The sequence below is a fragment of the Falco punctatus genome (assembly GCF_963210335.1).
Source record: "Falco punctatus genome assembly, chromosome: 4".
NCBI classification, from domain to species: Eukaryota; Metazoa; Chordata; class Aves; order Falconiformes; family Falconidae; genus Falco; species Falco punctatus.
The window spans coordinates 23,434,062-23,448,972 of record NC_137583.1 but is presented as its reverse complement, the minus strand read 5'-3'; the positions used below and the strand labels follow the sequence as shown (position 1 = coordinate 23,448,972).

Here is a 14,911-nt window from a genome sequence, read left to right as displayed (position 1 = left end):
TGGTACAGAAAATCTTCCACTAAGATCTCCCCTCACTGGTTCCTTACAAGCACCAGGCAGATATTTAATTGTCATTACAGATTAATGTAAGCAGAATACATTTACAGTGAAAACACTTAAAGTGAATAAGAAGAAATGGCTGTAATTCCTAGGCTCCTTCAGAACATCAGCACAAACGGTAAATGGGATTTAGCTAATCACGACTCTTAAAAGGCTGTATATTATTAGTTAAGCTTGGTTTTGTCAGAGCTGACAAAAACGTACAATTCAAAGGGTAGGAGCTGACGTGAGGCTCCCAAAATGCAACACAGACATTTGTGGATTCCCCGTATCCTGAAGGAACAGCAGCCTGGGCATGAAGAAGGGTCCATGTCTGCACATCAGGAGGCAGAGCAAGAGCGCACACCGCTGCTGTGGCCAGGCCAAAGTCACCAGTACCAAGACAAACTCTGCTGCCCCAAAGTCTTCTGTAGGCTGAGGGTAAGCAGTCAAGAACATCTCTACGGTCACCTTCATGGGCCATGGGGAGCATCACCCATAACCCTCCTGACTAAGCCGTAGCCACCATGCCACGGTGTGGGGGGTAGAGCCAAGCCTCTCCATCCCCGGGTGGCACCCAGGGCAGGTCACCCGCCTGCCTGCAGACAGCGCTGGCAGGGCCCCCCTTCCCTGGGGGCAACAGGTTGAGAAGCAGAAGGCCATTGTGAAGGACAGACGCTGTTACGGACCTAAGAGATCCTAAAGTGAGAATGTACCAGGAACTGTCACTCCAAAATGCTATTTCTGTGTTTTGCGGGAAGAAGAAAACTTTTTGTAGGTTGCTGATAATTGTTGCTTTGTGTAGCTGTGTGCAGACAGCTTTTAAACACTGACATTTAAAATGATCCTTAAGATCAGCAGACGCACTTGGATGCTACAGGGCTGCAGACTCCAGAGCAATACGGCACGGTACAGCACTGCCTGCCGGGTTGTCTCCAGAGGCCCCTAAGGCACGGTCCCTCGGGACACTGACCTCATACGTATGGATACTTGATAGTCAGTAGTAAACAGCTGTTGCTTTTTTCAGGTACATCACCATTTATGTGTTTAATATATACAGAAAAAAAAAGCTGTGAAGAGTCTGGGATCTGTAGGGAAGATAAATATCTATAGAAATGCAAAAAACTGATAAATCTTGGGTCATAAGCCAAGCAGAAGTGTCCTGTTTCTGGACTTTGAAGTTGGAGTAACTGGAATCCCAGCCAAGGATCTGCTTAGTGAGTGCAAGGCTTCTTTAACCTCTGTGTGGGCTCGGGTGCATGCTTCGGTGCTCTCTTTGTACCACCCGTCAGTCCTATTTTAAATTGCTGCAGCATTTCAGTTTTCACTTGCAACTCAAGTTCTTTTGTGCACTTATGAAAATAATAAAAAGTAATGTATGAAAACCTCATTACAGAGAAGGAACGTTATTTTCAAAAATGATCCTTTTTGTAATTTGACTTTTTGATCTTCTAATTATTAATGCATAAATTTGTTTAGTTTTTTGATAATTCAGGATGTATTTTCCTTCTATTAAGGTTTACAGTAATTTTGCTCAGCCCCAGCAAACGCTGCAGAAACTGAGTATTAGCCTCTGGACTGCAGCATCTCGGTCACTCCGAGGCTACAACAATTTACTTCAGTTCCTACCAAATAAGCTGCCTTCTCACTACACAGACAGAGAGAAGACAGGACACCCCTTCACCTGCAAAATGCATTCAAGACAGACATGATCCAACTGAATTTGTAGGATTTCCACTTCCTAATCACCACAAGATGAGAAATGAATTAACGGGAGGAGGACAGGGTGCCATACGGGCACAACTAGCTAAGGTATTGCTGTGTTATTCGGCTCATGTTTACTGCAGTTCAAAGACCTGAAGGGCTCATACAAACAGAACCTTTAGCTTTTTCACTGGCAAAAGTACAACCACTTTGCACTTTGAGATTTTCAGGTTCTCACTGCATGAGCACTCAAGGTTTTCAGTTTTCCATATTTTAGGCCTTTTTGTTCTCAGGGTAGTGTGACGATATCAAAATTCATACTGAGCTCCTAGCACAAATCCAGTCTCTCTTCATTAAAGTGTTGCTTAAGCTCTTTCTGCATGAATGTAATTACCTTTGCAAGGAAGAAAAGACTCCAAAAGCAGCCACAGACAAGATGATTTCAACTGCACCGTGACAAGGAGACATATTACATGCAAAGAGGATCTCAAGCTCATGGGCTCAGGACGCTTTTTTTTTTTTTTTTTCTCTTTAGCATATGGCTTGGACAAAGCGTTTCCACTGCTCCATTTTGTGGTTTAACTACAAATTTAGGTAGAAGACTGGGAGAACAGGATTTTAAGCATAGACTAAATATTGCTTTCCAAATGCTAACCTTCATGAGATGAAGTTGCAGGGCTGCCCGGGGAAGGGCAGGTTAAGATCAAGGCTAACACCAAGACAGCTGACACGAGCCCAGCAGCGCACTCCTCCATCCCTGCCCTCCCAGCCACCACATGATGGCCAAGGAACATGGAGACACCAGACTTGTGACGCAGGATCTCCCAGGCTTTATCAACAGGAATACACCACCCAGACCACCTAAAGCATCTCTCATTGTTTCTTCCATCCCCCCATCCCTCTGCATTTTTCAGGCTGGCCTCGTCCATTCCGTGAGTTACACGATGATTGTTTATCCTGTGCCACTGGGAAGACTGAACCTATCCACATCAGTTCTGGGAATTTACTTTTATAGCACACCGAGAAGAAACTGGCTTTGGAGCATCTTCCACAGCCTGGTGAATGAGCCCCAGGAGGGCTGCAGCTGAACATGGAGCCTGGGTGTACAAACACATGTGAAGCTGTACACTATGAATACACAGAAGCAGCTAAACTCTGCCCCTGAACAATGAACCTTAAAAGAAATTTGTTGTTTTTCCACAGAATACACTTACACCCACACAGCCATGAGAAATTGAAAAGGTTTACAGCTACCTCAGTTTTGCCACCATTCTCATGCCCATGTTAAAAAGCAAACCACTACTTCAGCCCCTGTGCTGGACATGAGTTACATGTACACAAGCAAAGAAAAAAACCCTATGGCCGTGTAAATCAATCACAAATGGAAGAAAAAAAGTTATCTTTTAAAAGGCTGACCAAGAAAACACAAATAAGGAAACCAAAGTTGGTGCAAACCAGTTTTTGGAGCTGGACAGTATGCAGCATTAGCTGAACATCCATTTTCTCATAAATTATTTCTCAGCTCTATTAAAATGATTAGATGACCATTCAGCATCTTTATATGCAAGAACTGCCTGGAGATGACCATGTATGACCTGCTTTTCAGTACTAAAATGGCCCAAGTGCAATACTGTTCACGAATGCCGTCCTTCTACGGGAGGTTTGTCCTTTGTAATTAACCTTCCAAAATGAGGAAAGTAGAACTCTCCAGACCTCCTCAGATCATTCATCTCAAAATTTGCTCCTGGCTGTAGTTAACACCACTTAATTCAAGGGAAGAAATTAAAATCTCCTCATATTCACCTTGCTCTTTATGAGATGATTTATATAGGAAGGAAAAATATCCTTGGGACAAATGACCAAACTTGACCACGAAATACCTGTGTTCCTATCTTTACATCTCTCAGGTCTTACTGGCTATGTGTAGGTCTTGTTAAGATTATTATTGAAAATGTTTATTAGTAGATCGCAGCAGGGAACACCTCACCGTGCTGTCCCAGGAGGATGTGAAGGTCATGCAAACACCTCTTCCCAGGTAGTGACGGCCCCGGCCACCACGCACATTTCAAAAGGATATTTTTTCAGTACTTTCCTAAATCTGTTTTAAATACGGATTTGGAGGTCTAGCTTCTGGCTCCTGGTTAAATCTCAGATTTCCATCTTATGCAGAGCTAGGGCAAGAGCAGTAAGACCTCCTGGTAAGTACATTAGCAAGGTTTATGAAGGAGAAATAACATTTGGTTGCTGTAATGTTACTTGCTGTAAGCGATCTGCTCTGGTGCCTCTGGTTATGTTGCAGGTTAATGTTTGTTAGTGAAACTAATAAAATTACAGTAAAACATATACAGGCAAGGAAATTGTGCTAATATTTAGGCCTGATTTATATACTGCAATGGAGGGAAAATACATGAAACCCCGTTGTACTGTCAAAACAGAGGGCTGGTATCGTATCCATCACTGCCATACGTGGTGGACAACTGGTAAGCAAAAAGATAAAGTGCCCCCATCCTTATTCCTACCATGTTTCATCTCCTCTGCAGTCTTGCTAGAGGAATGAAGGTTGGAGCAACTACTCTGTCTACATCACATAGTTCTGGTTCTGCCAGTGGACCTGGCCCATTAGCTGTCCTCTCCCTTCTCTTGAGCATGCAGCTAAGTTGGGTTCAGGGTACCAGAATTTCACCCAGTTAGTTTTCTCCAAGTGAAATAATATGAATAAACAGGAAGAAATGATGTGCGATGATAACAGAGTTCTAGGGTTTCAGCAGGCATATTTAGCCAGAGACAAGCTCAGGCTTTTACCCAGTTATTTCTCCCATAGGAAATCAGTCTTCTGGAAGGCATCCTAAAATAGCAGCATGTCTTTGGGCAGTAGTAGCCTATTTGCCTTGGCTAAAACATGATGTTTTCAAATAGATACTAAATAAACATGGTCTTCTGCCACAAACTCTAATGTAACAATAACAGAAGTCTTGAACTGTAATGAATGAAAAAAATATATGAAGTGAAATTATATGGAAAAGAGCCACATGGGTCAATATACTACCGAAGAAGCAGTCTCAGCTCACCATTGAAGTTTACACTGCGTATGTACTTGAGCAGCTTTTTGCCTCCTGCGTGCTCCATCTCGGGGCAGACCCCCGGGTAGTCGGCACAGAGGTCCTTGTTCATGTGGTGCAGCGCGTGTGCCATGGCGTACACAGCGTCGATCACGAACTGGACCTTCCCCTCCTGCTCATAGTGGGAGTCTTTGCCAATTCTCTCCTGCCCTGCACGTTAAAAACAAACACACACACAGACGGTCAGTAAGGAACAGTATTTTCTTGATACCAAATACAAATTACTCCTCTTGGAGCACATTTAAAGAACTTCATGCTCTTGGTGATGCAATAAAACATTCTGAGTTATAGTTTTCTAATTAAAACAAAACCAAACCTTCCTTCTTGATAACAGAATCGTCAACACTTTTTGCAACTTTTTCTACCATGATCCAGAGAAACAAATCCTACCATAATCACAAACTTGCAACTCTAACCTACAGAGACCATCTTTGAGAGAGAAAACACCAGACCCCGTATACTCCCCAAGTATGTCTTTGAAAGAAGAAAGCATTTAAAATAAAGCACAGCTGGTATTTTAAAGTCTGGTGTTTCATTCTGCTGCAAATCCCTCTAACTGAAAGACAGAGCCAGATTGAGGGAAGAAAGAACCACTTCAGAGATGCAACCAAAGGGATGCTCCAGAGAGCTGAACGAACATGCCTGCTATTAATGCCACCTTGGGAAGCTCAGTCTGTTTGCATTAACTCGCACCCCCTTTCTCCCCAACTGCAGAGAATGAAATGTCCTTCAGAATCCACTGATTGCTTTTAAAATATTTTAGCAGGCAAGAACTGAAGGCATCCGAACGCTTAATGTCATGCCAACTGCAACCGGGGGAAAGCAGTGCTTTGAAAGCCATTCCTTGATTGCCACAGCACCCAGCACATTAGAAACAACAAACCTTCTGCCTCAGAGATCCTCCCGTCTGACTGGCCAAGGCATAAAAAAAGTCTGAGAGAAGGGAGGCATTTGGAGATGGAAAGTCAGAACACAGAATTTAAACGACAAAGAGCCAAAGGAGCTCAAGTGCGGCAACAAAAAAACAGGTGAATCTAAATATTTTGAATGGTAGGCTTCTGCCTTAACTCAGACTTGAGATGGATACATAACCTGGGAACGTGACCATAAAACCAGGCAATAACGTGGCCTTCCTGCTCTTCTGGTTGCATGAGCAGATAACTGGTTCCTCCACAATTAAGTAGCAAACTGAACAGTATTTTGAGAGCTTGAAACTCTCAAAAAAAAAAAAAAAAAGAACAGGTCGAGAATCGTGAATCTTTGATTTTTTTACTTTTTCCCCTGAAATTGTCCACTACTCATTTTACTTTGTCCAAGTAACACCTGCACGATTCAATCTGTCCAGCTGCAAAATGTGTGATTATACCTACCTATCTCACCAGGGTTTTGAGAAATGTAATTACTGCTTGTGAAGTGTTCTGAGCTGCATCGACAGAAGCAACAGAAGTGCAATCTATTCTTTTCCAAGGGTGGCAAAAGCACATCCCACTTGTTCGACCTGCAGCACTGTGCTTCTTTCTAACCTCCATTGGTCCTGCTCACCTTCCTGCGTTACCTGCAGCCTGGGTACTGCCACAAGCCCCAAGGAGCCAGCCCTCAGGGTCATCTTTTGCAAATATTTTAGAGACATTCAATCAAAGTAAATGCTGGGTTGGAGGATACGAGTGGGGGAAATTCCTTTGTTAACATCCTTAATTAGAAATAGGGATGAGTGAATTTAAATTAACTGATTGACACTAATGAGGAAAGGAAATCTAGTTGTTAATGACTGTGAGAACTGATGGTTTTAACAGAGGCAAGAAGTCCATTTTCCCGTGGCTGCTCAGCTAACATGTATCTACCTTCCTTTTGCGCCAATGAACAGCGGCTTTAGGGGCACCAGACCCTGTCGCCCAGAGCCAGCCCAAGCCACCTCCCCCGCAGCAGCTCTGGTTTGTGGGAAGCCATCGTCAGGGAGCAGCCCAGGTCTTCTCCAACGTGATTTCCCTTGGGGCACCATCTTGATTCAACTATCAGGTTGAATCATTTTGTAGGCAGGCTATGAGCAACATGCTTTGATCATTTTTTTTTCTCAGCTCATGAGAAAAAGGCAGTCCCAAACAATCCTTTTTTTTTTTTCCTCTTTGAGTGGAGAGGTGGTAGACAAGACTTACAAATAAGCACAGAAAGATCACCACCTTTAAACATAAATTCTACAAGCACAAAGAATGTCTACATAAGTCCACAAAAGTGATTTGCTTGAAAGTAAGCAAAGATATAGTAATCCCCCTAGATGAACATCTTTAATTACCTATAATTTTCCTCCTCCTGTTTCCCTTTGTAATTGCCAAATTGCACCATTGACATTGATCCATTCAAGCTGCCTCAACTTTAAATCTGAACTACACTAGAAACATTGAAATCCTGCAAATAATTCAGCAGGGTGAGAGATTCCAGACTGTGAAGATCCACGTACTGTCCTCTTCATTATGTCACTCCCCTCCCATTGCTTACAGAACTCATCCCAGTTCCAGGCCCTGGCAAAGAAAAGGCTTTTAAGTGGTTTCAGCTCAGCTACTTAACCAGATTAGCAATGCAACAGAAACGCATGCCAGGGGAAGTGAACCTGGGGTTGAAAAGGCTGTACACAAACAATATTGATCCAGCGTATTAGGTTCCAGAAGCTCAGTTAGCCAAATGCACAGCAGAAAGAAAACCTTTAGCAGTGAACACATCTGTGAAAGAATCTCAACGAAATCCACTTGAAAAAAACCAAGAGCAATGTTAACAGTGTCCAAGTGTGAAAATATTAAAAATGTTAAAAACTTAATAGAATTTCCAGTAACAAGAATGCTTTTCTATACAGCTTTTTAGTTTTCAACAGCCATTTAGTTGAGTATTAAACATCAAGAATTTGTGTAAAATAAATTCAGATATGGAGTCAAATGGAACTGTCTGCCCAGAATCCATGCATTAACTTATACAACTAGAGTGTGCTATCCTTCATATAAACATCAGTTGAGTTGCCTTTTAAAGAGGATTTATTGCGATTAGAAGTTTAGCCCAAATTCGAGCTAGCGAAGGACCTGCAAAGCAATTGCCATATTTTACATACATCAAATAGACTTCATACTTGAAGACAAAAAAAATTAAATACATATTTAAAGTATCCGAATCAATGGGTCTGGCTGAACAGAGACTTCCCTCTAGTTTATACCAAACTGCCATCACAGTAACCCAGCAAGCAGCAGATCAGCCCCATTTTCAGACAGGGATAAACCCAGGCAATGGGCACAATTTTAATTCCAACTTCAACACTAGTGTGTCAAATTTTTCCCCTTCCTAGGTTTAGCTGAAAAAGCCAAGCAGAAAGTTTAATCACATGCTTCAGAAATAGCTCCTGTACATACAGGTGTATAGTAATTCAAGTAGGAATTACTCCTGGAAGAGCAGCAAACTCACAGCAGTCATTAGCTTCTTACCGACAGAAGCCGGTGCTGTGTATGCCCCTTGGCAAAGGGCAGGCTTGAACCCCCAGCCCAGTCACGTCCGGATCAGGGGCGTCTCAGGGGAGCGATCCCTGGTGTAAGAGAAAGAACCAGCACAGGAACTCAGGTGCTGGGTGCTGCAAGCACCCACGCAACCCTCCGTGCTGTCAGAAGACACCAGAAGCACAGGTGAACACAAACCCCATTTGCACTGATGTGCGAATCTTCTGTCCTTCTTATGTGCCCTGTTCTTTAAAGGCTCCTTTTCTTTTTTTTTCTTTCCTTTTTAACTTGCTGATCTTCAGGAGCCGTGCAATAACATTATTTTCTTCAGGAATGAAGTAGCTGACACCCGAGACACATGCACAGAAAGTGATTTCAAGAGAATGCACTTTTGTTCCATGGATTTTAAATGGAGTACCTTGGGATGTCAGGAGAGGGATGAAACACAAAAGAAATTTATTGACATGAGCATTTTTTGCTTCCAAAAGATCTATTTGAAGGTGATGACAAATAATTTAACCTCGCTTCCTACTAGAGTCTCAAGTGCTCATCATCATGATTCCTAAGAGAGTGAGCAGTTAGGTCTCTTGCTTCAGGCAAATCTTCACAAGAGAAAAATACTGCAACAAAGAGAGGAAAAAAAAGCCCCAAACCCAGAGTAGTGAAAACGCAGAGAGTAAGAAGTCCTCTTATACCATCTCCTTCAGCTGACAGAAATGAAATGCAAATTTAAGAATTCCTGGTCACACTTTCTGCATCTCCACACCGGCAACGCTCAACACCTTGTACAGAAAAGGAGCTGACAGCATCATTTTTCACATTACATTTTCTCAATATCTCTCCTTCAGCCGATTTTTTCTGGACTCATCTTTGATCGACACATAATATAGCGGGTATGTTACGATGTATAAATAGTATTGCAAGGACAATTTTTGTGGCATATAATTCAGACAGACAGACATCAAAATCCCACTTCATTGGTGCTTATGTTACACGAATTCAGACAGTGGTTCAGTTTCTGAAGGACTAAACGCATTTTCAAAGGAACTTACATAATAGTACTGCTGAGAACCTGGTGATACAGATTTAATTTAAAGATTGCAGAATGCTCACAGTATCAAACAAGCAGCTATTATTTGTACCAGCTAGAATTCAGTAGCTGGTTAAGTGCTGACAGAAAAATATATGCTCTTCATCCACCTCCATCATATTTAGCATCATTAGAAACCTGATGCCTGTGAGCTGAGACATCCATGATGCACCAGCTACAATTACTAGTCTGTAAGTGTGCTAGTCCCCATATATGCTATTTCATATGACACTGAAGCTTCCTCCAGCTACACACAGAGCAGAGAGCTCAGCCTGTGCAGCTGCAACGGCTGTGCTCATGGCACTCCAGAAACATCCACAATAACACAAAACAAACGGATCCTTCCCTAATAGACAAGTACCTACGTCCAGGGCTCTCCAAAACAAGATCAGAGCTATTACCCCTCAGATATTCACTCATGCTATAGACACTGCCGTGCACACAGGAGGTGTAACATCTGAAGGCTTCTCCAAATAAGCTCTTTATTTGAAAGTAGCTGAGTACTAGAGCTTGAGAAAAACTAACAATATGCTAGAGTAAATATTGTAATTTAAACAAGCAGAGTAAGACAATCAGCCTCTTTGCCATATAATCCATGTATTGTCATTTTGCAAGACATACAAGATCGAATAATACAGCTACATAGTTACAGTCATCTACCCAGCCCATCCTAATTCAGAAGATCTCATTATAGACAAAAGCCTTTATCTCAAGACCATCAATCCAATCCCCATGGATTTTCATGGGGAAAACAGATGAACCTTCATGGTTCTACTGCTAACCACAGAAGAACATCTTTTCTTAGGGGTGAGCTGGCAGTACTGGGTTGGACTCTGTGACCTTAAAGGTCTTTTCCAACCTCAGTGATTCGATGATTTTGTGCTAGGACAAAATTTCAGCCTGAATATCATCTCCTTCAGGCTACGGTGAGCTGGCAGAGTCAGGGCAGCAGCACAGCCCAGGAAGGCCAGAGCACCCACCTCCCTAACGGTGACGTGTGCCGTCTCTGTCTTATTTCTAGTGGCTAAAGAAAGCTCGCCCAAATCTGCTCTGCAGCCTTTAGCATCAGCACAGCTCCACAGCCCCCTGCAGCCTGATGAAGAGAAATAACTTCATATCGCACAATAAATTTGAAAGTCAGACCAACTGTTCTATTGCAATAACCAGCAGGAAAGCCTTTTTTAACTAGAAAGGTGATTTTCCTTAAATTGGTACACCTTGACCCACAGCCAGAGATTTGCAATAGTAGATAGAGATGTACAAGCAGAGATACAGACTCCAGTAACACCACCAAAACCCACAGAAAGCAGATGTAGCCACCTTTAACTATGCCTAATCAACTAATGCCCTCCAACCAAACTTTGGAAACCAGGCTCTCACAATGCCCTACAACGTATTCCTCACCCAGGAGGATCAAAAAAAAATAAATTTCTGTACTGTAACTGGTCTTCACTCACAAGTATTAAAGTAAAAACCAAAAGTAGCATAGTGCAGCAGAAAGTCCTATGGAACATTTGTTATTTCAATCCTAGAAATAACAATATTACATAATAAGGATCATAATAGTAGTAATAATCCAGCAGTTTACAGAAAGCTTTGATGCAATGAGTTTTGTGAAGCTACATCCACTTCCATTTGTCAGACAATGATTATTTTCCTCAATTACACTGATTCAACCCACCATAAGAGTTTCTTTTCTCAGGTGTGTCTGTGCATCTAAAAGAATAGATTTTAGATTAAAAAACTGACCTCATTTTCTTACCTGAGATGTTTTCTGTGCATGCAACACTCCTACTAAAACACACGCAATAGGTCTCATTCATATTCCAATGCTGAAGTGCTACAGTCGTAAAAAAATCAGCACCAGGCTGGCTGATACCGATGTAAATCAGACACTTTACAGCTTCACACTGCTAAGGCACAAATGAAGAATGTTTCCTGTAGCAATAATTGCCAGTGAGGCCAGTGATCAAGCAAATGTATAGAAGCAGTACTTTTCAAAGATCAGAAGGCCTAAACTGGAGCTGTCTTTGCATTTGAGCACCTGGGTAAAAATGCAGTTTGCAAATAGAGGAATATGTATGTAAATAGCAAGACAACAGTCATTTGAATCACGGGGCTTTGTTGGCAAATCACCTTGGCAGTCTAGAAACATAAGCAATTCTAAGAAATGTATTTCTGAAAGATAATAGAGTTTAGACATCCACAAAACTGGTTTACCTTAACGATTAAACTCTTCAAGGCTGTTTTAATGTTGGTTGTACCAACCACTGCAGGGTCCTTTCAGGAATTTTAGATATCTATATTTTGAAGTACTACAATGCTAAATAAGATTAGCTTTTTGAAATGAAAGCACAGAGATCATTAAGCTATAATGCATACTGGGAAAATTTAATATTATATGGAAAATATTCTGTTTATCAAGAGTTGCATGTAGCTAGTCAACTTGCAAGCTAGTGCATAACATGGGTCATTTGCTCCTAAATTTGTGCACATTCCATTTTTCAGAAAAAATATATTGACTTTTCTTTCTCATGGGTGTTAGCATTGGTATGTTTAGGCAGTCTGAAGACCATTGAAGTATTCACAAAACAAGATGCAATGCAAATCTTGTAAAAGAACAGAGAACTGCAATCCTGGGTTTCAAACTGAAGTCAAACATCGGCTCAGTACGCATCCTCACACACGTCCTCATGTCTCCGAGCTATGGCTATAGCTGTACTGGCCCAGAGAAGTTAGAGGCATCACCTAAAGATGACCTGCACTTGGTAAAAAGCAGTTTACTGGAGAGCACATTGCTTCATTTGTGAGATGCATCTTGCTTTTGCCCACCCCCTTTGAACACTTCAATTTGAGAGGGAGCTTATTAGCAAGATCACAGGCATCTTAGAAGATGGTCACCATCAGAAAGAAAAGAAAAAGCAGAAGCTGTCAATGGAAACGCATTAGAAACATACACATCAGCCAAACACTTGCAAGGAAACATGGTATCGGTGTCCTGAGGCATGGGGGAAAGAGGCAGGCCCTACGAGCAAAGCAGGAAAACAACTACTTACATTGGTTATTTACTTGCATCAGAGCACGGGATACAGTTGAGAAGATAAATTTCCTATGCCTGTCTGCCCTTTAACCTTATCTGTATCTTGCAGGGCAAGCAGGAGAAGATATATTTTAAGTCTTCACCCTTTCTGTGCTGAAATATTATATACCTTCACACACATACATTAACACACACCGTACCTCGAAGCCCGGAGGAGAAAATGCACACAGCAATCCCGGTAACAAGAGCTAACCAAAAGCTTTTTTGCTCACGCCTGTGCCATCAATCACACACCACAAAACCCTGGGCAAAAATCCACCCAGGCACGTAAATCCTGCCATGTTCAGGGGCAGCTGGGGAAGGGTATGCAAGTATTTGTCCTAAAGAAAATTATTTTACAATTTGTATAGAGGATTCACGACAACCAGCCTTACTTTAAGTATTTTTGTATTTCAGCACATTGACTGCTTAGGACTAGACTACAGTTTAGGACTACTGTCTAGGCAGGACTACTTACAGATGATGACAGTGGGCGTTAAATAAAGACTTGGTCAGGTAGAAAGATCCAGTATCATTGGCCAAGATTTGGAAATAAAACCCAACCGAATAAAACAAAAAGCACAAACACAAAAAAGACCCCTGAAGATTTGCTTTTAACCTTGTTCTGAAAAAAAAAAAATAAAAAAAATTAAGAGGGATAGCAACAAAGCCTGGATCTCCACAGTCTTAGCTGCTCAACCACAGAGCTTACAACTTGTCCTTGCGTTACACACAGAGATGACAAGGTTCCCCCACCTTTACAAAGCACAGCTACAGAAAAAATTCATCTTGATGTACAGAAAATTGACTGCTAACTAAATGGAGCTAACTGAACTGCTGAGCTCCAGTGTAGCCTTGGAAAGGCATTTCGAGGTACGCTCACATTAAGCACACTCACAACCAGAGACAGAAGGTTTTTCAAGCTGCAGATTCTTGGACAAGAGGAAAACATACTGTGGGTGGTTTGGATCCTCCTAAACCTGCTTTCTTTCTGAAATTCTGAGGAATTCTTGATATTCACTGTAGGACCCAGACCCAGTGATATCAACAAGCCTTATCACAAATAGAAAGAGGGTGCTAAGAGGAGCCGGGAGCAGCCTGCAGAGACGGGGCAGCTTTCTGGCGCAGCTTTGCTTTCGACCCTGCATCCCAGCAGCAGCCAACGCTCGTTTGTATAAACCTGCCATCCCGAACCTGGAGCGGCCCTGGAGATGGAGCCCTTTCCACGGTCACAGCCCTCAACACTGTCAAGTAGGAATCAGTCTAAATTTAGCCCCTCTTCCTGACATGATTTCTACGGTACTGTGAACAGTTAAGGTCTTCATACACCCTCAAGTCCAACAGATATTCATCCCAATGAATACCATAAAGCTGTTCTTATAAGAAGTGAATCATGCACACCATGACTGCTGGCATCCATTTAAAAAAAATGCTTTAGATATTGGCCATCTGCCATTAAGTTGCTTGAGATGTCTCAGAATATTTTTTCCCGAGATATGGATTTTGATAGCATTCTGAAAAATATTTTTCTTACCATAGTAAATTGCACTTTGTTAATTCATTAATGCACTAGATCACTTTTTGTAGTCAAATTATAAGTAACATTCTGATATCCTCAGGCTCTGCTATTTGCTACATCTTCTGTTTCTCATTATTTTTCTTTCCCTAACATATGGCTTCATAGTACAAGCCATCTTGACTGCTGGTGAAAATAATACAGGATATTGCTATTAGTTTCTTACCCTCAAAAAAAAAAAAATCCCAGCTATTGGTACCATTTTAATCCAAACCAGTGATAATCAAGTGGTTTGCCAAGATTATCTGGGCTTTTTCCGCAACCCCTCGTTTTCCATGGTCAGGAAACGCAGTGCGGTGCCACATCTGGGGTGATATGCCCAATTCTGACTTGAGCTTCCAGCATTTTGGATACACGATGTATTTCTCAGACACAGAAAACCCAGACCAAGTGTAGCTCTCAGCCCTCTGTATTGCTTCTTCCCCTTCAAAGGGTAAATCCTCTCATACAAAAAAGCAGTTGGAGGAAATTCTGACAGGTGCATGACACATGCTGCACAACTTTATTGTAGAGTATAAACATACAGGATAGCAATTCCTTTGCTACTTTAACCTTTTCCTTTACTAAATGGAAATCTGACCTTTCCTTCCCTCCCTAAACAACCGCGGTACCCAAAGCACACTGAGAAGCCAGGCAGAGCATCCACTGAGCTTGTACCAAGCCCCTGATGCACACCAGAGCATTAGGTATTCTTGCCCCAGCTTTAGAAGTGAGTGTGTGTGCGTACACATATGCACACTCAAATTACTGCCTTTTTAATTATTTTTACCTCAGACACCTCTGTCCTTTGCCAACTTTTAATCCTACCTTGTAACATTTTCAGATGAGAGAAAC

The 14,911-nt window shown here is 41.9% G+C and overlaps 1 protein-coding gene across 18 annotated transcripts in view; it reads right to left on the bottom strand.

Annotated features, from left to right (window-relative positions):
- GRM7 (glutamate metabotropic receptor 7) overlaps positions 1 to 14,911 on the bottom strand; it is a 417,449-nt gene that overhangs the window by 115,493 nt on the left and 287,045 nt on the right. For all 18 annotated transcript variants that reach the window (XM_080387562.1, XM_080387563.1, XM_080387555.1 and 15 more), the window contains one exon: positions 4,812 to 5,012. In XM_080387562.1, the coding sequence (XP_080243688.1) occupies positions 4,812 to 5,012 (201 nt within the window). The remainder of the gene's footprint in view (positions 1 to 4,811; positions 5,013 to 14,911) is intronic.